Source organism: Balaenoptera physalus (assembly GCF_965194825.1).
Source record: "Balaenoptera physalus genome assembly, chromosome: 9".
Taxonomy (NCBI): Eukaryota; Metazoa; Chordata; class Mammalia; order Artiodactyla; family Balaenopteridae; genus Balaenoptera; species Balaenoptera physalus.
Genome location: NC_138888.1, coordinates 70,203,802 through 70,227,503, shown reverse-complemented (window position 1 = coordinate 70,227,503; position 23,702 = coordinate 70,203,802). Strand labels below are relative to the sequence as shown.

At 40.1% G+C, this 23,702-nt stretch overlaps 2 protein-coding genes across 4 annotated transcripts in view; both read left to right on the top strand.

The window, feature by feature from the left end:
* Positions 1-3,392, top strand: part of LOC309666530 (uncharacterized protein C6orf163 homolog) — a 55,553-nt gene extending 52,161 nt beyond the window's left edge. Inside the window, 1 exon segment of the mRNA XM_082474021.1 lies at positions 3,045-3,392. The gene's annotated coding sequence lies outside the window, so the exon portion shown is untranslated.
* The window catches only part of CFAP206 (cilia and flagella associated protein 206), a 38,092-nt gene continuing 17,498 nt past the window's right edge, over positions 3,109-23,702 (top strand). Inside the window, exons 1-12 of one of the 3 annotated variants that reach the window (XM_082473942.1) lie at positions 3,109-3,211; positions 4,635-4,763; positions 6,005-6,089; positions 6,847-6,877; positions 7,790-7,882; positions 8,324-8,674; positions 9,937-10,045; positions 11,998-12,081; positions 14,937-15,027; positions 17,303-17,491; positions 18,277-18,435; positions 19,547-19,755. In XM_082473942.1, the coding sequence (XP_082330068.1) occupies positions 3,185-3,211; positions 4,635-4,763; positions 6,005-6,089; positions 6,847-6,877; positions 7,790-7,882; positions 8,324-8,674; positions 9,937-10,045; positions 11,998-12,081; positions 14,937-15,027; positions 17,303-17,491; positions 18,277-18,435; positions 19,547-19,755 (1,557 nt within the window). In that variant the 5' untranslated portion in view covers positions 3,109-3,184. Of the gene's footprint in view, positions 3,212-4,634; positions 4,764-6,004; positions 6,090-6,846; positions 6,878-7,789; positions 7,883-8,323; positions 8,751-9,932; positions 10,046-11,997; positions 12,082-14,936; positions 15,028-17,302; positions 17,492-18,276; positions 18,436-19,546; positions 19,756-23,702 lie in introns of those variants that run through there. The other 2 variants (XM_082473943.1, XM_082473944.1) reach the window with 2 other exon arrangements.

The window sequence follows — 23,702 nt, the reverse complement described above, 5'->3', positions numbered from 1 at the left end:
TGTGGTCTGGTCGGGGAGACAGACAAGAAAATAGACTCCCCAAGAGTACTGAGAGCTCTGTCAGGTGTATGTACTGCGGGGATGGGCTATGGACATTCCTCTTGGGATGGTGAAAATGTTTTGGAATCAGATGGAGGTGAAGGTTTAGGACTCTAAACCCAATATTGACAGGTCAGAGAAAGTTTCATAGGAGACATGGCTTCTGAAAACATGGAGGAATTAACCAGGTGAAGAGGGAAAAGGGACATTCAGATAGAGGAAGTAACCTCTGTGCAAAGATCTGGAGGCCAGCAAGTAATGCAACATGGCCAGAGAGCAGAAAGAGTGTGGTCTTGGGGGAGTGGAGGTAGTTGTGAGAGCTGAGGTTGGATGGCTGAGCTGAGATCAGATCATGATCACCTTGTATGCCATGCCAAGGAGTTTGGACTTTACCCCAAGGCCACTGAGAAGCCTTCATAAGGTTTTAGGCAGGGGAATGACTTGATCAGATTTCCATTTTTGAAGTATCGTTTTAGTGTAGGCAAGGATTTGGAGGGATACGAGACTGGAGGCAGGGAGCTCATTTAGTTGGCTGCTGTAGTAATCCAGGCCCAGCCCCCCAAAAAAGTAGTTGCTTTAATAAATTCAGGAGAAGTGGGAATGGAGAGAATTGAAGTAATTCAAGAGACAATAATGAAGACTTGGTTCTTAATGTAAGGACTGGGGATATGGGTGTGGGAGTGGGTGGGTGAAAGCTACCTAGTAACATTATCTGCATATACAGAGTAGGTAAGTAGATAAGATACCAGCGTTTACCATGGGGGCTCCCATGGTATTTCTGATATGCTATCCCTCACTCTCCAGCGTTGAGAATCACTGCCACAGAGGCTGTAATGCAAAGGTTTTTATGCTTTAGATCCCGCTTTCCTCATTAGGACTATGTGTACGAAATTTTTTTTTATGTGTATGATATTTACCTGGTTTGGGGGGAAAATACCTTTAAGAAAGAAACTTTTGCCTTCACTTTTTTTTTAGAGGCTCGATTTTGATTCTAATAGAATTCACTGATTTAATTTTTTCATTTTGTGTTCTTGTAATTTCAATTCTCTTGCAGCACATGAAAGAGCAGGACCCCATGCTTGGGGATCTGCAGTAAGTGTTTCAGGTTCCCCTCAACCCCATCTAGGTTGTGAAAATCTGATCTTAAGGTTTGTTGTTTTCCCACTGGCTGATTCATGTGATGGAGAAAAAGGTGGGAAACAAAAATAATTTGTGCTTTTGCTCATCATTCATCTTATCTTTAAAGGTAATTGACAATCATAAAGAAAAGTAGATTTTTAAGGGTCAGCCTAATGAACTTAAGAAGCTTGCTATTTTTATGTCAGGAAACTCAAAATTTGCTTTTTTTCTGCCTCTTCATATCTGTGCCCATGTAACTAACCTCTAAAGAGGAATCTCTCTCAGGAAGATGATTAAGAAATGATCTTGTGGGACTTCCCTGGCGCCACAGTGGATAAGACTCTGCGCTCCCAATGCAGGGGGCCCAGGTTTGATCCCTGGTCTGGTAACTAGAGCCCACGTGCATGCCACAACTAAGAGTTTGCATGCCACAACTAAGGAGCTGGTGAGCCGCAACTAAGGAGCCGGCGAGCCACAACTAAGGAGACCACCTGCCGCAACTAAGGAGCCTGCCTGCCGCAACTAAGACCCAATGCAACTGAATAAATAAATAAATATTTTAAAAAAATTATCTTGTGATCTTCTTGACTGAAAGGATGTGGGAAGTAGACTGAAAATAGTTCATGCTTTTTCTAAGGGAAACTGCAGTAAGGAGCAACTTGTATTGTCTTGCTTGTGCCACAGTTTCTTTTTCATCATTACCCTGAAAATTCAGCTTCCCTTTCCATTAGCAAGCATTTTTGTGGAGAAGGAAAGTTAAACTGGAAAAGGAAATTGTCAGCGAATTCTAAGACTATGACTTGCTCCATTTCAAAATTGGTATACCACATATATTATATAGACTAACACAATGGCTGTGTTTTTTTTTTCTTTTAAAAGTAGCCAACCATTGCATAACATATGGATAATAATGGAGAAGAAGAATGAGGTACGGTGAAAAGCACAAGATCTGGATGTTTTTTAACTTTTGAGGATTTTTTGGAAACCAGGATGCAGCTCTATTTTAATGATCTATAGCCAAAAAGCATAACCCAAAGTAGAGAAGTTCTACATTATTGTGCCTTTTCTTTACTTTTTATTATGAAATAGAGCATATACAGAAAACGTTAATGTAACATATGCACCATTGAATACATAATTATAAAGTGAACATCCACATAACCACTGTCCAGGTGCATTCGAGAATCTTAATCTACTGACACTTGCATGAGTTTCAGAGAATCTGAATTCTCTGAAATTACATGTAAAATTAGGGACCTTATGCATTTTTCTGGGGGAAAGAGTCTAGAACTTTTCTTAGAATCTTAAAAGAGTTCCCTTCAAATTTTAAATACTGATTTGAGCAATAGAACTAAGATGGCCCTGTGACTTAGTAGCTGTGTAATCTTAGGCTGGTCTTTTTTGCTCTCTGAATCTTGAATTTGTAAAATGCAATGAACAATAAGTTCACGCTCTTGTGACGCTGTTGTAAGGAACCACTCATTTGTTACTATCTGTGAAATAACTTGGTAAACTCTTGCAAATGTTCATTATATATTTCTGTTAGTAAATGGAAACTTTCTTAGTAAGGTCTTTGCTATATCTAAAGAACTGCTAAATTGCTTTTGTTGATCGAGGCTGGTTTAAAAGTCCTGATCTATCATTATAACAGCTATTCTGGCAACACTCCAATTCTGGACTAGGAAAACTATTTTTCCCAGGCGGCCCCTGAGCTACTCAGCAATGTCTGAAGAAAGTCACATCACTTGGCAGATTGCTTTCACTTTATATTCATGATTGTAACCTTCAGATGAATATCCATTCTTCTCAGCAATGAACTGAAATTTTCTATTAAGCATACTTTTCTACTCTCCTAGATGACTGTTTCCTATTATCCTCTCTCCAAGATTATCCACAGTTCCACTTCTGACCATGATGGAATAACAAGGACTGAACTGAACTTCCTGCCACAAACAACCAGAAAACTGGACAAAATATATAAAACAACTGTTTTCAGACATTGGAAGACAGACAGCACAGGACTGTGATGCCTGAGAAAAAGGGAGCATATGAGGTTGAATGCCTGCCCTAACTTTCTGCATGGGGGCAATTTCCAGAATACTCGGAAAATAAACCCAAACAGAGACTAGAGATCTAGCTGAGTTGAGGAGACAGAGACCAGCATTCCCAGAGGCTGAGGGAGCTGGAATTTGAAGGGCAGAGTTTTTTTTAAAAAAAAAACAACAAAAAAACCACAGCTCCATAAATCTGAGTCTTTGCTAAATGTTTGGCTGTGCATACATTGATTGAAAATCCACACAGCCCATCAAAGAATAACCAGGGAGTTGCAAGCTAAATGATTCCCAGAACTCACAGAGGATGGGCAGACATTTGAGCTCTGACAAGTCAGAGTGGGAAGTCCTCAGTGAAAACCTCTGAGCAGTCATTACTTAGTAGTGGGGCAAAATTATCCCTGGAGTGAAGACTACTCTAGCCTCATCCTAGTACAGCTGAAACACAGTTTTCAAAGGAATCAAAATGATACACAAATAACTTAACTGCCTAAAAAAAACCAAAGCTCAACACTCCTTGTAGGGAGACAACAAAATTCAGGCACTCAACAAGGATAACATTTACACTGTCCACTGTTCAACAAAAATTAGTAAACATGCTAAAATGCTCAACTCATTTGCTCTTAAGACTTTAGGGAAATACAAACACACACACTCACATATGTATATTCCCCTGTTTAAAAGTGTGATGGTCCCTGATCCCTGACATCTTAAAGTCACTTAATCATAGGAATTAAGTCTATGCCATTTCGTGAAGGTAATCCTATTTATCTTTGAGTTAAAAACATTCAGTAAAATGGAGCTCACTTTCCTATGACTTCCATCACAACTGCTCAACTCTGTTTGTTTTATGTTAAGTTAGATCCACTACTGTCTGTAGATTTGTAATCTGGTGTTCTGAAACAACATAAAGTCCTCTTTCTCTTCTAACAAAACTGAGACTAGTTCTCAGGCCATGTTTTTCTTAAGGTAAATATATCCAACTCCTTCCATTTCTTTCTGACAAGATTCTTCTTATCATTTTTTGGAGGCTCTCTAGTTCCTCCATGTTTCTTTTTAAATTGCTGCCATGCTAAAACTAGAAAAAACTTGTTTTACAAAGACTGGAAGTCCAGTAAGTCATGGGAGTGTGAAATACATTTTCATATTGATCTTGTCTAATAGTGTTAAAGGTAATAATCATATCTAAAATGTATTGATCCCTTAAGCTATGCCAGACACTATGCTAAGTGCTTCATAAGGATTCCCTCATTTTATTCTAAAAATCTATGAGGTAGATGCTATTATTATCTTTGTTTCATAAATGAGAAATTTGGACCATTGAGAGGTTTACAGATGAACTATTATCACAGTAATATTGTATAATAAGCTACCCCAAAACTCAGTGGTTTAAAACAATGCTTATTTGTTATCACGCATCTATAGGTTGGCTGGAGTTGGGCTGATCTAGGTTGGGCCCATCTGGACAGCTCTGCATCTCACCGAAAGACTGGTTCAGGCAATTCTGCTCCATATGCCTCTCATTCTTCTCCTGGGACCCAAGAGCTAGCCAGGGTATGTTCTTCTCATGACAGTGACACAAGCTCAAGAGGGAAAGAAGAAACGTGGGGTCTCTTAAGGCCTTGACTCTGAACTTGATACACTGTCACTTCCATACATCCCATTGGCCAAAGCAGGTCATATAGCTAAACTCAAAATCAAAGGGCAAGGAAGGATACTCCACATAAGTCCATAACGAGGGTGTGCGTGCAAGGAGCAGTGAAGAATTAGGGCCAATTATTCAATGTAGCACAAAAGGCTAAATAATACTTCCAAAGTCACACCTATTGTAGGTAGCAGTTAGGGATTGAATTTGGCTGAATGTAGCAGAAAACCTAAATAATGAGATAGAGGTTTATTTTCTCTGATGTTATGGGAAGTCTGGAGGTAGCCTGTCAAGAAGACTGATATGGCTGCTCTGAGATATCACCAGGAACTCAGGCTCTTTTTTAGATTTTTGTTTCCTCACCCTTAAGCTGTGGTTCTCATCTTCATGTTCACAGTAAGGCTGCTGGAACTTCGGCCAGTACATTCTCATTTCAAGTACAAAGAAAAGGGAAGGAGATAGACATAAAAATGAAAGGGCTTTCTCTGCCTCTCCATCCACTGACTCCACTTACATCTCATTGGCCAGGACCATGTCACACGTCACCCCTAGCTGAAAGCGGGGGGTGTTGAGATATCTTTTTTTTTCTTTCAGAATAGAACATTGTCATTTACAACACAATCAGGGTTGGTAAGGGAGAAGAACTTGTATATTAGGTAGGCAACTAGCAGTATCAGACACACTCAGGAAGTATTTGTGCCAGGATTTGCCCATTAGTTTAAAATTATACCTAACATGATGGAATTATTCTTAGCATCTTAAAAAATATTTAATATCCTTGTTTCTTGTTTGGTTTTTTTGGCCATGCCACGCAGCCTGCAGGATCTTAGTTCCCCAACCAGGGATTGAACCCGTGCCCCTGCAGTGGAAGCGTAGAGTCTTAACCACTGGGCCGCCAGGGGAGTCCCCAAAAATACTTAATATTCTAATATAAGTAATATATGCTCATGAAACACATTTTGGTAGATATCTTACAGTATAAAGATGGAAACAGCCATGCTCTCATTGCCTCGATATTACCACTTAATTAAAATTTTTCTATATCACTTTCTTTTTTGTTGTGTCACCTTGTGTATTTACAGTTTCCAAATTGGGCTCAGTCTCTACGAATCGGTAGTCCTCTCATTTTTTTCTCTATTTTGTTTTATAGATCATAAGACTATATACTCATTATAGAAAATCTAGAAATCTAGAAAAGTATAAAGGAATAAAAATAATAACTAACCCATACTCAGGTAAGTAATAAAGTAATAAATAAAATAAATAACTTACTCAGATCCACACACTGCTAAGGATATTGGTAAATTGACTTATACACTTTTTATATATTATGTATATATGTATATGAATATAGTTGAGGTCATACTGTATATATATATTTTGCATTTGGCTTTTTAAAAATATAAGGCAAACACCAGGTTTTTACTCACATTTTAAATGCCTGCCTAATGTTTTACTTTATCAACATTCCTTAAGTCTCAGGTGTTTGTATTTCCAGTGTTTTGCTCTTATGTATCTTGCTACTCTAAAAATCTATTTTTGCACAAGCTTCATCCACATTCCACAAAAATCTTCTAGAAGGGGAAGATAAATAATCCTTTTATACTATGACTTGCATATTTTTTGTGTTGATTCATTTCCTAATAATTTGTCAATGTCCTTAAGTAAAGTTTATTTGGTATATTTGCTTGCAATTTGAGAAAAATTACTGGCAGTAGCCTTTTTAAAAATAAAACTTTGTTGTTTGATGCTCTGCTTCTAATATCATTTTAATGCTGTTTCGTACTTTCATGTCAGTAGGTAGACCTAACGAACATTACTGTTAAAGGACAAAACCTCATTATTCCATCTCCAGACTCGGATGCGTTGTATGTGCTTCTAGAACGTGCAGTTTTCTCTCCTGGCATCTTGGGCTCTCCTATTACTGACTTCCTTTGAACAAGAGGACATGAAATTAAACTGTGATCCTTCTTTTGTTTTTTTTAAAACTAGATACTAATGGAAGAAATGTTCACATATTGAGGTATGGGGAAAGTCATCCTGGCTTATACGTAATTTAACTTGAACTTTATGCTAACGAAAACAGCCGGTTTGTGGCCTATCAAACATACACTGTACATCTGCTTTAATCATCAAAGAAAAGTGCATTGACCCTGTCCGTGTTAAAATTAGAGCTCTTTCCTTGGCAGCCAATGCTGGTACTCCTTCAATGATAAGACTTCCTTCCTAGTGCCAAGGCCATACTGACTGGCTGTGTACATGCTAATCTCTTTTTTTGAAACCTTGAAGGAATGCATCCCTGACTTGTTTGATATTCTTTGTTCTGACAAAATATAAAACTGTTGAAAACCATGCTTTTCAGGAGCAAATCCTCAGAGTTATCTGAGAGGCTGTGTCTAGGGCTGTAGGCCTCAGTTAAAACTCTTTTCTGTTCCTGTTGTGGATTGTTTATTGATTATTTCCAGCAACAATACTTTTATATGCACTGCAATTCTCAAGAATACAACCCTTCGGTTTTCCCATCTCTAGGAACTGGCCTCTGCTCGCCTCCCCCACTGTATCCCCCTTTTTAAAAAATAAATTTATTTATTTATTTATGGCTGTGTTGGGTCTTCGTTTCTGTGCGAGGGCTTTCTCCAGTTGCGGAGAGCGGGGGCCACTCTTCATCGCAGTGCGCGGGCCTCTCATTATCGTGGCCTCTCTTGTTGCGGAGCACAGGCTCCAGACGCGCAGGCTCAGTAGTTGTGGCCCACGGGCCTAGTTGCTCCGCGGCATGTGGGATCTTCCCAGACCAGGGCTCGAACCCGTGTCCCCTGCATTGGCAGGCAGACTCTCAACCACTGCGCCACCAGGGAAGCCCGGATTTTTTTCTTTTTTTTAAGTTTACTGGTTTCGGGACTTAATGAAGCATCAGGTTCTTGATGTCTCATCACAGGAAGAATTCAGTGAGTGACAGAGTGATTGGTAAGAAGTGGATTTATTTAGAGAGAAACACACTCCACAGACAGAGTGTGGGCCATCTCAGAAGGTGAGAAAAGGCCTGTATGCCCTTTTTAAAAAAAAAAAAAAAGGCTGCATAGGTTTCCATGCTACCAAGTTAATACTCTTGTTTAAGAAATCTTGTGCTTGACACCCTTAACCCACTGAGGTGTAGTGAACCTGCCTTCTTCTGCCTGGGATTTGGGTCTCTCTGTATTTTTATTTTTTATTTTTGGCTGCGTTGGGTCTTCATTGCTGCGCGTGGGCTCAGTAGTTGTGGCACGTGGGCTCAGCACTTGTGGCTCGCGGGCTCTAGAGCGCAGCCTCAGTAGTTATGGTGCACAGGCTTAGTTGCTCCACGGCATGTGGGATCTTCCCCGACCGGGGATAGAACTCGTGTTCCCTGCATTGGCAGGCGGATTCTTAACCACCGCACCACCAGGGAAGTTACTGGGTCTCTCTCTATTTTGCTTGTCTTTGTTTTATACAGTTATTCTCGTCCATCCTCCCGGGAAAGACTATCAAGCTTGGACCCAGCCACGCCTCCCCACCTTGGCCCTACCCACATCCTGGTCCCGCCCCCTTCGGGCCCTAGCGTTCGGTTTCCATGGTTACACCGCTGCCTCCGAGAGAGCCCAGCTGCCCAGAAGGTCCCCGCAAAGACCTCGGGGAAGAATCGGGTAGACGCGGCTCCAGCTCTCCATTCCGGCCAAGGTCAGTCCATTCGAGGCTCCGCGCCCTTGAGCCCGGGGTGTACCCCGCGAGGAAGCGAGCGTGGGGCCGTGGACAGAGCCTGGGCCGCTGGAGCATCCCGTCTAGCCTGGTTGAGGCTGAACTGTCGGTAAGGACTCCTTTCGGGGCGCCGCCGCTGAACGGAAACAGCGGTCACTTCCGGCCGGAGGCGCCCAGGTCCGCTGGTCAGGTTTCTAACCCGTAATGCGCCGGCGCCTGAGCCTGCTCGCCGCTGCTCGGGGCCGCTTGCACGCCCCCGACGGCCTGAACTTGGGGGTTTAGGCTTCCCAGAGTCAGGCAGGGGCGGGTACTGAGGGGAGTCGTGAGCGGCCCGGGTCCGGCGCCCGAGGGCGCTCGCGCACGCGCACACGCAAGGCTGACCTTTGAGCACGGGCTAGTTAGGAGCTGCTGTTTTAAGCGCTTACCTTCTGCCACGCACTGTTTTAACCACTAAATGTATAGAATTTAGTCCCCGCGACAACTCCGGGGAGAGGATAGTAGTCGAATCTATATTTTTCAGATGAGAAAACCGCTTCAAAGAGAGGTGAAGCAGATGCCCGAGGTCTCAGCTAGAAAATGGTCGGGTCACGATGGAAACCGGGCACTCCGGTTCTATTGGACAAGATGACAAGTGTTGTTAACCTTACCTGAACCCTAATAATGCTGAAAGTTAGCTTTATCTACCTGGGATTGCCTTTGTTATTCTCTACATGCTTATTTCCCCTGTGTTCAGTTACTGGTACGAATCAGAAAACCGGATAGCCATTAAAACCCGCCACCTTTTCCTGGTTTATAGTAAATGGAATTAATAACCAGGAGTTCATTTATTTCCATGATGCGTAACTCCTGTAATACTTTTTGCTTTTATGTTTTTCATCAAGAGTCTAAATGCCAACTTGGATGTGCTAGAAAGAGAATTTAGACGATCCAAGCAAGAATTGTTTTCCAAGAGTCATTATAATTATGAAAGGTCATTTAGAGAATGTGGTGGAATAAGCATTTCCTCTTTCAAGCTGTACTCGGCCGTCTACACAAATGGGAGTGGGGTTTCTCATTAATTCTACTACTCCCTGCCCCCAATAGTGTTTAACCTTTTTTTAAATTTAAAAATATCATGCTATAAATGTACTTTTGGTGACCACCATCATTTAAATAAAGAGGAAATGTTTCAGTCATTTGAAACATTCCAATTGCTCTCACTGTCATTTTTATAAATATGATACAAAGTAGTGAAAACAGGAGGGGCCTAGTTACTCGTAAATACTAATAAGTTAATAAATAATATGACTTTACAAATATGTTAGTGGTGAAATCTAAAGAGGAAAAAATAGTATGTAAATGCAATTTAAAAAAATCTTTTTATTTAGCCAGAATGCCTCCCACTCAGGCTGAAAGTGTTATAAAGAATATCATTCGAGAAATAGGACAAGAATGTGCAGCCCATGGAGAGATTGTTTCTGAAACTCTGGTTGCTTTTATGGTAAGAATGAATATTTTTGTGAATTACTGCTTTATTAAAAAATGTGTTTAAGCGGTGCCCATTTTCCTCTTAAAATTCTGTGGTGTTTTCCTAACTGTTATTCCGTTGAAAACATACTGAGACCGTTGGACAAGTTAGCCAAAAATATTTTTTTTAAGTCTATAAAGCATGTTAGTTCTCGATTTAGAAGACTGATTTAGAAGATCTTGATAAGTTTTAGAAACATCAATAATGTTTTCCTATGTGGGAGTTTTTTTAAGATGTATTTTTGTTCACTGTTGTAAAAATTACTGATTGCCTTGATCTCGGAGAGGCAGCAGTGAGCGATGGCGTGAAGCGAGATCTTAATTCCCTGCCCAGGAGTTGAACCTGGGTAGCCTGGATGAAAACCAGGAATCCTAGCCACCAGACCAGCAAGAGCTAGAGGCTAGAAGCTATTTTTCCCTGGCTCTTGTCCCCAGTGAAAAATGCATTTCTCACGGAGGCAAAAATTGTAAAAACAGGTAGAAGGTTTATTCTTAGAGACACAGCACAACAAGAAGTGGGAGAGCACACAGAGAAACAGTTTTTTTAGTTAAGACAGAAGCTAGGCAGGGACTTCCCTGGTGGCGCAGTGGTTAAGAATCCGCCTGCCAATGCAGGGGACACGGGTTTGATCCCTGGTCCGGGAAGATCCCACATGCCGCGGAGCAGCTAAGCCCGTGCGCCACAACTACTGAGCCTGTGCTGTAGAGCCCACAAGCCACAACTACTGAGCCCATGTACCGCAGCTAGTGGAGCCCGTGTGCCTAGAGCCTGTGCCCTGCAAAAGGAGAAGCCACCGCAATGAGAAGCCTACGCACCACAACGAAGAATAGCCCCCGCTCTCTGCAACTAGAGAAAGCCCGTGTGCAGCAACAAAGACCCAGTGCAGCCAAAAATAAATAAATAAATAAATAAATTTATTAAAAAAGGAAAAAAAGAAGCTAGGCAAAGATGCACATCTGGAGAGAAAGGGTGTGGGCGTCCTCCCTAATGAGGAGGAGTGCAGTAAACATGCAGTTAAATCATTTATGTAGGTCAGTTCTTCCAGGTCTTTGCCTTCCTTCTGGCAATCGTCTTGTTTTTTCACCCCTGGCTAATTTGTTTCAGGACCCTTTCCCTAGGTGCGCATGCACCTCTCAGCCAAGATGGATCTCGATGCAAAGGCATCTGGGAGAAGCAAGATTCATTGTGGCCTGGCATTGTCCCCTGACTTTTGACCCCCAAGGAGACTTTCTGCGCACGTTCTTCGTATGCCTAGTGTCTCCCTTGCCCCAAGGTGGGGGAGGAGGGAAGCGGAGATACCTTGATCCTTTACTCACACAAGTTTGTGCCCCTCTTTGTTCTCCCCATGACTGTTATCTTAAGGCATCCCCAAGAGACAAAACTTGGCTATTTACCCTGTCCCTGTGGTAGCTTCCATTTCGGAGAGTAAATAGGAGACTGATTTTAAACGTCTAACCTGGAGCCCATCTAACTCCTGTCTCAGGAAATGCAAACAGGAGACTAGCTGTAAGTGTCTGGCCTGAAGCCCACTTTTTCCTGCCCTATGAAATGTAAACAGGAGGCTAGAGGTAAAGGCCTAGCCTGGAGCCCATCTGTCTCCTGCCTCAGTCTCTCTACTCTTGCTTTTGTTTTAACAATACACAATAAAAAATACGATAAAAATATTCAGTTTCCCAATGTAAAATCTAGCCATTGCTTTCAACCTGTTTCTCCATGTCTTTTTTCTAACACCATGTTCAGATTTGATGTTTATTGCTCCCTTTTTTCAGCCTCTAATGAAGGTGTGGATGAATTGGGTTATAAGAAAATCAGCTGAATAATCAGTGGCTGGGTAGTCAAGAGGCAGTTATTTAAAAAATGGAGAATTGTTAAACTAATTTTGTAGTAACATGAAATAAATTTAATGGACTCTTTCCTACTCTAAGGTGAAAGCTGTTGTCCTGGACCCAAGTAATGGCTTTAACACGGATAGAACTCTCATGAAAGGTGATGTGCAGAAACTTGTAAAGGTGATTATCCAACAGTTCTCAAATTTTGAGTTACTTACTTGCAATTCTAAATATAGTATTTGTGTTGGTCAATATTGCCTTCAGCTCCTTGAAAGAAAACCCCACCAAATAGTGGTGCAAACAAGCGAGAGGTTTATTTTTTCACATAAAACGAAGTCTAGAGGTACATAGGCTATTTTTCCTGACTTCCTGGGTTACCAGCATGCATGTGTTTTCACCCCAGGGTCACAAGATAGCTCTCCCACCTCTAGGCAGGCATAAGGTAAGAGGACAAAGGTAAAAATGTGTATGTATGCAATTGGGTCTGTCACTTTCTTTTTGGAAAATAATAGGCTTTCCCAGACTCCCTCCGGTCTGTTTGCATTTATTGACTAGAATGATACTGCAAGTGAGCCTGGGATATTGATTTGTTTTTTCTTTCCCTTTTTAGCTGACCAAGTCTTTGCCTTAATCCAAACTGGGGCTTTGTTAGTAAGGAAGGAGGGGTACGGATGCTGGCAGGTAGCAGTGTCTGCCACAGTATTTTAGAGACATCTTGTTATTAATCTAATGTTACATTGAGAACATTATTAACTGACTTGTCATATACTGTGAAATTATAGTACTAAATTAAGATTCATATAATTATTGATTCAATGTAATTTGTGTTTTTCAATTCTAAGGGAAAAATTGAACCCAGAGCAAAGAATTCATCGTTAGAATCAAGTAGGTGTGCCTGGAAAGCAATTTTAAGAACTAAAGAGGGCAGGAACTTTAGACCTTGTTAATTTTTTCATATGTTTTAAGTTTGACTCACTGGGTTTAGATGCTTAAATATTTATTTTCTAGATATTCCTCAATGTATTTCCTAAAATTTCAACATTATTGTTTTTTTTCCTGGGCTTAATGATTTTAATTCCCTCCTTCACACAAAAGACTTGAAACAAGCTTTCCCAGACTTGTACGTGATATTTTCTGAGCTCAAACAAATGGCAGAGAAAATTTTCATCATCTCCGTCTTCTCTCACAGCCAGCAATTCACATAGTGGAGTGCAGGTCTGTCTGCAGATGCTAGAGGGTCAGGAAGAGCTTTGGAAGCTTGGAGCTGGGGAATATGTCGTTACGATAACTGTGCAGAAGAGACTCCATGATTCTCTAAGGCAGCTGAGAGCTGGGTCTTTCTGTGCTGAATTTGAGAATGTAGTGTAAAGCCTGTTTTTAGCGATAGGGGAAATGACTGATGGTTATTCAGAAATTTGATTGGACAGCCGTGGAGGAGAATCAAGGAAGGGCAGAAAATGTTTTTCTCCTTTACATGGCTCAAGAAGAGTTCTTTTTTTTTCCCCTCCAACTCAACTAAGTTGGAAAGAATCAAGCTCAATATACTTTTTCTTTAAATTTATTTTTTTATTGAAGTATAGTTGATTTACAGTGTTGTGTTAATTTCTGCTATACAGCAAAGTGACTCAGTTATACACTTATATACATTCTTTTTTATATTCTTTTCCATTATGGTTTATGCCAGGATATTGACTATAGTTCCCTGTGCTCAATATACTTTTAATATGACAGGTACATTAACTGTCAATTTATATAATAATTCAAGTGATAAAGATTGTTTTCTTTTTTCTCAATTAAAAATCATGTTGATGAGCTAGTCTGTGCATTTGTAAAGTCTGTGCTTGGAACGGCACTTCTCCACCTGGAGGGGTCCAGGTGCATGGGTCCCCTAAAGATGGTGTTCCGTCCTCACTCCTGCTTTCCCCTCTTCCTCCTCCCAGGAAAGGAGGGTTGGTGGCCTGGGAGTTGGGTTGAGAGTGAAGCTGTTGATGTGCCCGCTAGGTGCAGACATAATAAAGTCTAACAGGAGAGATGGGGGAAGACTGGGCTTGGGGGGCTGCAGAAGAGAGAAGAAAAGAAAAATTCAGGTTGATCCTCTATTCTAAAGGGGCAAAGCAGAGAAGGGGGATGAGCCATCATGTTTGGGGAAAAACAGGAGGAAATGGACCAGAGGAAGAAATTTTGAAACAGAAGGTAGAGCCAGAGAAAGTCTGTGAGCAGGAGACGTAGCCGCGGCAGCTTTTTATAAAATGCACATGACCTCCATCATCAGCAAAAAAGGAATGTTAAGGCTCAGATAAACAGTAATGACGGGGCTTCTCTGGTGGCGCAGTGGTTAAGAATCCTCTTGCCAATGCAGGGGACACGGGTTCGAGCCCTGGTCCGGGAAGATCCCACATGCCGCGGAGCAACTGGGCCCGTGCGCCACAACTACTGAGCCTGCGCTCTAGAGACCGTGAGCCACAACTACTGAGCCCACGTGCCACAACTACTGAAGCCCACACGCCTAGAGCCCGTGCTCCACAACAAGAGAAGCCACCGCAATGAGGAGCCCACGCACCGCAATGAAGAGTAGCCCCCGCTCACCGCAACTAGAGACAGCCCGTGTGCAGCAACGAAGACCCAATGCAGCCAAAAATAAAAAAAAGAAACAAAAAAAAAACAGTAATAAGGAACTCAGGAAGAGCTGTAGACAGGAGCATAAGCTTCATGGCACATTCACCCACATTCAGGCTGCAGAGACTAAGCAAAAGGTCAAGTTCCTTGCCTCCAACTAGACTATTAGTCACTTGGGTATGGTAATATTGGTTAACTCAGGGGGAATAACTTATTGCTTAATAAATGTTGTTCGTTAAGTAAACTGTAAAGCATAAAGTCCTCAATGAGAAAAAAAGTAATAAAAATGGTTATTGGTAGATAAATATCAGAAATAATGGCTTTGATGTTGTTCTTTGATTTTGAGAATAACTTTGGAAAATACTTCTGATTGTTTCAGAAAATATAACTGGAAGCATGTATGTGATTTTCTTTTTTAGCTTTGCGTGACTCGGCTATTGGACAGTAAAAATCCTTCCCTGGACACCATTAAGATGCAAGTCTATTTTGATATGAATTATACAAGTCGAGGTAACATATATCTACCGATTTTGATACCCTTTTAAAGAAGATTCATATTGTATTTCAGGTAATAAGGGTGTTGACTTAAAAAATGTTCACAACCTAAAAGTTGAGAGTTATGTTTTATTCAGCGGGAAATTTTAGGACTTCAAGCCTGGGAGACAGCATCTCAAGTAACCCTGAGAGAACTGCTCTGAGGAGGCAAAGCAGGGGGAGTCAGCTTATACAGAAGTTTTGCAACAAAGGGCAAGTAGTCTGAACGTCAAAAGAGTATTGTTAATTAAAGGAAACTGATATCCCAAATTAAGGAAGTTAGGGCTTTTCTTTGTATGAGAAGATGCAAGAGTCTGGGCTCACTGATATGGACCTCAGCTATCTGGAGCCAGTATCCTGTGTTTTCACATCCTGATTTTCCTCAGGGCTCCCCGTGGGGAGTGGCTGCAGTCTGATGGCTGCTAGATGGCAGGTATTCTTTCCTTCCTGAGTTCCCTCAGGGCTCACCAGCTCACACTGGAGGGCTGCAAGTGCAGATGGCTGTGACATCCTTTGTTTACTGATATGGCAGGCAATATTCCATTTCTCAAGGGCTTCATTTGGTTGACCAAGAACAATTTAACTTTTTTGTTTATCTTTTGAAATTTTTTCCAACTTTGAAGAATGTAATAATGTTGGAGATGCTCAATGAGAAGAACACAAATGGCCTTTGTGAGTGTCAAAAGTTTCCAAGTCTATTGTGTTTTGACTATTATACCACTAATACATAATAACTTAAAGCAACCAACTCACTGAAGTTAAAATTTTTTAATTTGCTGATTTTATTTTTCCTGGTTTATATTATTATCGCATAATGCTTACCTAAATTATGTAACTTACCCAAAAATGAAGTGACTGATGGGAAATTTAAGCTTAGAACATATTTCCTTATGTAAATAGTTTCTTACATACATCAGAAATAAACTGGAAACAAGAGAAAAAAGGAAATGAAATTTCTCTATAGACTACACTGCCTCTGCCCCACTGTAATTCAATCATTATTAACGATTTGGTGATTTTTGTTGTCTTTTTTTTCCCTCTCTGTATTAACCTTTCAGTTATGCTACATGTGTAAAATCATACATCTTGCTTTTTTGATCAATAATAATATATTAGAACAATAAATAATAATGGAATTGATGATGTAACTTAGATTTTTCTTAATTTCAAAGTTTGAGTTGTTTTTGTGGTAAGATTATAGCTATGAACTGGGCATGGTTGATATGTTAATTATTGCCCTTGTTATAGGGTGTCTTATTGACTTAGTTGCAAGAATTGTAGTGCTGGTGAACTGTGGCTCCTTCCATGATTAAGCCTAAACCTCACTGTATTACAGGAAGAAGGGAGAGGGATACCATTCTTGATACAACATCATATTACAGTAGTGATATTCAAAGGAAATTTATCTAGAACTAAAATAGAAATACACATTAATTGAAGAGGAATATTTATGCTACCTATATGGATATTTATATTAGATGTGTTTACTTACAGTATACTACACCTACTTACCTAGAGAATATAGATAGTACAATATTTATACTGTATGTGTTTATAATATATATTATAAATTGTCTTGTGTACTTTCTGCTTAAGTAGGAGGTTTTAGCCCTATCTGCTCTTACGTTTGGATTGTCTGTTTAAAGGCTTACGTGTTTTGATAAAGCATGCCATTTAAATCGCGGTAGTAAGTCTTTCCCGCTAGATTTTTGTCTTGAGGTTACTTGCTGGCCATTGTTTATTTTTGCTTACTACATCTTACGAAAATACTTGTTTTCATGCAGTAGAATTGCTATAGCAAGCCATTTTTTCCTCTGGTCCTATTTTCTTTTTTAAAAAAATTTATTTATTTATTTATTATTATTATTTTTTTGTCTGCGTTGGGTCTCCGTTGCTGCATGCAGGCTTTCTCTAGTTGCAGCGAGCGGGGGCTGCTCTTCCTTGCAGTGCGTGGGCTTCTCATTGCCGTGGCTTCTCTTGTTGTGGAGCATGGGCTTCAGTAGCTGTGGCATGTGGGCTCAGTAGTTGTGACTCGTGGGCTCTAGAGTGCAGGCTCAGTAGTTGTGGTGCACGGGCTTAGTTGCTCCGTGGTATGTGGGATCTTCCTGGACCAGGGCTCGAACCTGTGTCCCCTGCATTGGCAGGCAGATTCTTAACCACTGCGCCACCAGGGAAGTCACTGGTCCTATTTTCTTATGTGAGAAGAATTCTAAGTATCAATATACGGAACATTGTCCTTTGCCAATTTTAGAGGAATTTCTCGAAGAACATCACCGGGTCGTAGAGTCTAGATTAAGCTCTGTTAGCAGAGAAATTACAGATAGTCGAGCATGTGTTCGAGAAGAGCTGGAAAGCCTCTACCGCAAGATCGTCAGCTACGTGTTACTGCGCTCTGGGCTGGGGTCCCCAACAGACATCAAGATTGTCAGAGAGGCAACAGGTAAAAAATATACACCATTTCCATTCCATCCATGAACATGGTATCTTATAAAATATGTTGAATTATAAGTATTGAAGATTGAAGTTTTCTTCTTTTATCTGAAAAAAAATTAGCACAAATAAGAGGTTAAAACTTAACCCAGATTTTTCTTACACAGTGTATCAACACTAAAACTCAAGTAGCACTTTTGGGAAGTGAATATTGTTAATCTTCTTAGAGCTGTATGTACCTAGGGGCCTATTACTCCTCACTACAGAAACATTGGCAGTATGATTAACCAGGCTGATTGGGGAACGGGGACTGCTGGGAGAGGAGATTTCATACTGATGAGAGGAGTTGAGTCTGTCATCTGGGATGGATGATGGGAAATGGCACTGTTTTAGGAAACAGGAAATACTTGCCCACTTTCGTACTTTAAGATAAGGAATAGGCAATATCTCTAATCTTCCCACGGCTTTCTTCCATAATTATTTTAAAGCATCATTTTTTTTCTACTCAGAGCCCTAATTAGAAAGCTTGTTTTAATGCCCATTGCCAAAAAATTACTGATGGATGCTTAATTATGAAAATAGACGTGAAGCAATGGCATTATTTTCAGTAGCTCAGCTTTCTTGATAAATGCTAAATTTTGCTATGTATTCTGGAATCAGGTATCAGACATTTAAAGAATCAGCTAAGTAACTCTATAAAGACAAGCCCCTTAACTTTCTGCTGAAAGGAACTTGTTTTTTACATTCTGATATCTTTACTTACCATTTTGTTGTCCTTATTGTGGTCTGTTTTAGCTGCCCTACAGAGTGTTTTTCCTCAGGCTGAGCTTGGGACATTTCTAACTCTTTCTAAGAAGGACAAAGAACGCCAGCTGAAAGAACTCACCATGATTGTTACTGGAATTCGTTTATTTAACCGAGACTGTGGAAAGGGAGGAGAAGGCATTGATGACTGTAGGTATATTATTAAGTTAATTCTATAGGTTAGGTAAGTTTAAAATTTAATGGGAACAGAGGAAAATAATTCACAGTACACCACTGGCGTTCTTAGATTTAAGGTTTGCAGTTTTGACCATACCTTAAGTACAGTGACTGTTCATAATGTATAGTAATTTTTCATTTTACTGGGGCAAGACCTTAAATTTTATGTACCATGAAGCTAGTATGGGAGCATGAATCAGTGAAAGGACTGAGAGGGACTTCTGGAGGCCAGCCTCCCCAGTTCAGTGGAGCTCTGTGTTCTTTACTCCAAGTCAAATAACCAAAAGGGAATAAAATTCAGTGATTTAAAAAATAAAAATCACCCTGAGAAGCAAACCATTGTTGATGTGGTTAATGGAATGAAATGGTCCAAGAGGAGATACTTGCAAATCTGTAAATTCAGGAGCCTCTACTATGCTGTTATATACTTAATGCATTCATTATCTGTAAGTTTGAAAGTACTTATTGAAATATTTGCTCAGACCTACCAGTAGAAATAACTTCCTTATGCATTTGGTACACACGTAGGCCCACTGAGAAGGTGTTAGTGTCTTTTTACCAGATCACTGATCTAGTACAATAAGGTAATTTCTTTTGCAATTTAAAAACTCTTCTAAAAAGTCAATTCCCATTCTTCATAAAGTTTCCTGTCTTGCTAGACAATTCTGTTATTTTTCAGTATCCCAGTGAGTTTCTTAAGTGGTACGCTTTTATTTTCTTTTTTACTAGTAGTAAAGAAGATACACAGAAGGAGAGATACAGTGGCTTTTCTAGAGGCACGTGGTTAATACAGCACATAACACCAACGCCTGTCTATTCTTTAGGATCTTCTATATTTTAGTAGCAAAAGCTGATCTGCTTTAACTTTTGGTTATTATTCTGGCAATGTCTTTTTTTTTTTTGAATAGGCTTTTCTTTTTGGACTCTTTCCATCCTGGTGTAGGAGCCATGCCTCCTTATTGTTAATTTGGTTAAGGAAAAAAACTAACTCAGCCTAATGTTTAAATATGACCACTTTCTAGGCTTTTTCTTCTGAATCTTTTTAGATCGCCTCATGTCTCTCTTATTATACCTCTCAAACCAGTGCCAGCTATTCTACGGGAAGCAATCCCAGCCACCACTCAGCATGTTGATTCCCAACTTGAGGTGGTCCAGGACCGGGCATACCGCTACACAGCCATCCTCGAGAAAGTAGCAAAGAACCCACTCTTGAGTCGAGAACTTCAGCCCTATATGTTAAAAGAAGCACTGTATAACGTGCGACAATATGAGATCTTCCTTCAGATCATTTTGGTGAGTTAATGTCATAAGAGCTGGTCTTTCCCACAGAATGCAGCCTCTTTGTATATATATTCTTTGCTTTGAATTAAATATGTAGTTTAATTTAAAAAAACCCACTGGTTAGACGGATTTTTTTTAAAGTAGAGTTGATTTACAATATTGTGTTAATTTCTGCTGTACAGCAAAGTGATTGAGATATATATACACACACACACACACATTCTTTTTTTGTATTCTTTTCTTTTTTTTTTTTTTTTAATTATTTATTTATTTATTTATTTATGGCTGTGTTGGGTCTTCGTTTCTGTGCGAGGGCTCCCTCTAGTTGCGGCAAGCGGGGGCCACTCCTCATCGCGGTGCGCGGGCCTCCCACCACCGCAGCCTCTCCCGCTGCGGGGCACAGGCTCCAGACGTGCAAGCTCAGCAATTGCGGCTCACGGGCCCAGCCGCTCCGCGGCACGCGGGATCCTCCCAGACCAGGGCTCGAACCCGTGTCCCCTGCATTGGCAGGCAGACTCCCAACCACTGCGCCACCAGGGAAGCCCTGTATTCTTTTCTATTATGGTTCATCACAGGATCTTGAATATAGTTCCCTGTGCTATACAGTAGGACCTTGTTGTTTATTACCACCTCTTTATATATTATGGGGTGAAAACAAAAGATGGAACCAGGTCGTTGATAAAGAAGGCGACCTTAGTAACTGCTCAGTATATATTGCATCTGTAGGATCAAGAACTAAAATAGAAGTTGGAAAGTTGGATGTTGATTTTAATGAAGATGTGTTGGCAGGAATCGATTGTTGGTAGTTGATTCTCTTTGTTCCTCGGTAATATGATTGTTGCATGGTTGCCCTAGTTAAGCAGGTATGTGTATATATATATAAGCAATGCTGCATTGTTTGCTTTCATTCAGAGCAAGTGTCTAACATATAGTTTGGCAGGTTGTTGGCACTCAAAGAACTTTTATGTAATTATTTGTTCTAATTGTAAAAATTGGTAGAAAAGATTTTTATTTCTGATGTTTTTAGATCTAATGAACAAGCCAAACACTATCCCCAGAGAGCTGAAAAATATGAAGTAGTGATTTTAAACTTTTTTTTAAAGCAGCAGAGCCCTTTCAGATGGAAACTTACTCAAAATCCTAAAAATATAAAGCAAGTATCTAGATGAAAGGATTGGAGGACCTTTTCACCAAGGAGCATCCCCAAGCCACCCTAAGATTCCAGGGAACACAGTTTGTTAACTATGTCATGGCAGCAAGCTATGTTTCCACCAGTTACTGTTTTGTTTCTGTTTTTTTCCCCTAGCTGTATTGAGGTATAATTGACAAAGTTGTAGGATATTTAAAGTGTACAGTGTGATGATCTGATATACATACATATTGTGAAAGGATTCTCCCACTGAATTAATTAGCACATCCATCCCCCTGGTCACTGTTTACCTTCACACAGCCTCTATTTTCCAAAAACCATAAGACCGCAGGATCAGTGGAACTGTCTTTTGTACAGGTGAATACTAATGTCCTGAGGGATAGAACAAGCTGTACTCTGCCCCCTCTTCATTTTCACTTGTATCTTAATGACTCACTGCCACTTTCGGCTGCACTCAATCTGTCTTCTCTCCTTACCTCTGCTACAGAGAATAGAAAGATCACATCCAGAAGACATGACTTCATTGCAACAAACTAGGAGTGGTCCTCACAGCTGACCTGCTATCTAATTGCCTTCAGAAGGGAGGACTCTAAATCAACTATTTGAAACCAAATCATTCTTTAGGGTACATGTTCCCCTAACACTGACTTGTGGCTAGCAGCCTTATGTAACTAGTAAGATACTAAGAGGATTTCACGGTCGGTTTATCGTGAGTGCATACAGGTCCACAGGAGCAGAATCTCACATTTACTTTTGTCATTTATGTCCAGAAGGGATATTATAAGCAAGAACTTTGGGAAACTGTCACACATACTGTAAGGATGTTGTAGAGGACATTGTTCATTATATAGTATCTTCTCACAGCTTTCACTCATGAAACATATTCAGCCAACTAACTGACAGTCTTATATTCTCATTGGAGTTCTTACTCTCAGAGCTAGAGGGACGGTTAATAGAGTGTAGAAGTGATAAGTGTGGGTCCTGCAGCCAGACTGCATGGGTTCTAATCCCGACTTTGCCACTTACGAAATCTGTGTCCTTGACGAAGTTGCTTGACTTCTCTGTGCCTTAGTTCCCACGTTTGTAAAAAGGGGTTATTGATAGTCTCCACTAGGTAAATAAGGTAGAACAGTGCTTGCAGACAGTGAGAGCTCAGTAAACGGATGATGATGATGATGATGATGATGATGATGATGATGATGGCAGTGTTTATTACCATCACCATCATCGGGGCATTAGCAGAACAGCTCTAATTTCATCTCAGTAGGGGCACAAGCTGAAGACCTCTTACTTTTCTAGACAGTATCTCATTTCCAAGCCCTCTGTTGCTCGTGTTATTAGAAAGTTCACATTCTGATCTTAACACTCTTTATGACTGTCTCATACTCTTTTCAGTCAGGGTCAGGATGAGTTTTCTTAGCCTTCTGACTTTTTTGCTGCTTAATCAGTGTTTCTTTTTGTTGTTGTTGTTTTTATTTTTATTGAGATATACTCGATTTACAATGTTGTATTAGTTTCAGTTGTATGACGTAGTCATTCAAATTTTTATAGATTATACTTCATTTATAGTTATTATAGAATATTGTCTATGTTCCCTGTGCTGTACAATATATCCTTGTAGTTTATTTATTTTATACATAGTAGTTTGTACCTCTTAATCCCCTACCCCTATCGTGCCCTTCCCCCCTCCCTTCTTTCCAATGGTAACCACTAGTTTGTTGTCTATATCTGTGAGTCTGCTTCTTTTTTTAATATTCACTAGTTTGTTTTATTTTGTAGATTCCGCATATAAGTGGTAACATACAGTATTTGTCTTTCTCTGACTTATTTCGCTAAGCATGATACCTTCTAAGTCCATCCATGCTGTTGCAGATGGCAAAATTTCATTCTTTTTTATGGCTGACATGGATATGATAGTTTTTAGCTATCCAACCTCCCCCATCAATCTACCTTAGTTACAGTTAAGGTTAATTGTTACAGAATGGATTCAGTTTAATCAGTATTATCACTAGGTTATAAAATACGTCAGTTTATGTTTAGCTGAAACCTTTTCCTGGGTATGAAATCTATGAATACTCTTTTTTAAAGTCACATTATTTGAACAGATATTAATATGCTTTTTTGAAGTATTGATTTTGATGCAAAATTTTTCTTTTGCCAGTGCTACATTCAGTTTACATAGACATTTGAAAATTCCAATTATAGCTTGGGTAAGATAGTGAGGTATTGTTTTTTGATCAGGACTTTATCTGCTGCAGTGAACAAATCAAATACTCTGGAAGAGCAAAGGAAGGAGTGATTGCAGTCTTGTTGACTGTCTTAGCTGAGAGAACAGAATTCCATCCTCTGTGGGCTTTTGAAGAGCAAGGCAGTCACCATGGAGAGAAAGCCACTTATTGTTATCGTGCAAGTAAATGTTGCATGACACACAATATTTCTTAAAATATGTAAGTCAAGACTTTTGTACACTTCCTCCCCCCAAGCTATGTCTGCAGGGCCCATTCGTAGCATAGATTATACAGGACTTCTTGATTTTTCTGATAATGCAAGTAAGATATCAGTTAGGTGGAATTTATGCTTGTTTTAGACTTGTTGAAAAATGTCCATGGAAGAAAGTATGAAAAACTTATAAATTAAAAAGTGGGGGAGAGGAAGAAGAATGCTAGGTTCACATGCTTTCTCCAAGCATTTTTTGGACTACATTATGATAAGAAAGTTGAAACAACTTTATTCTTATTTATTTCCTCCAACAATCTCATTAGAAATATCTTTGTGTTAGGATGCTGTCAAGTTCGTGGTGGCAGATACA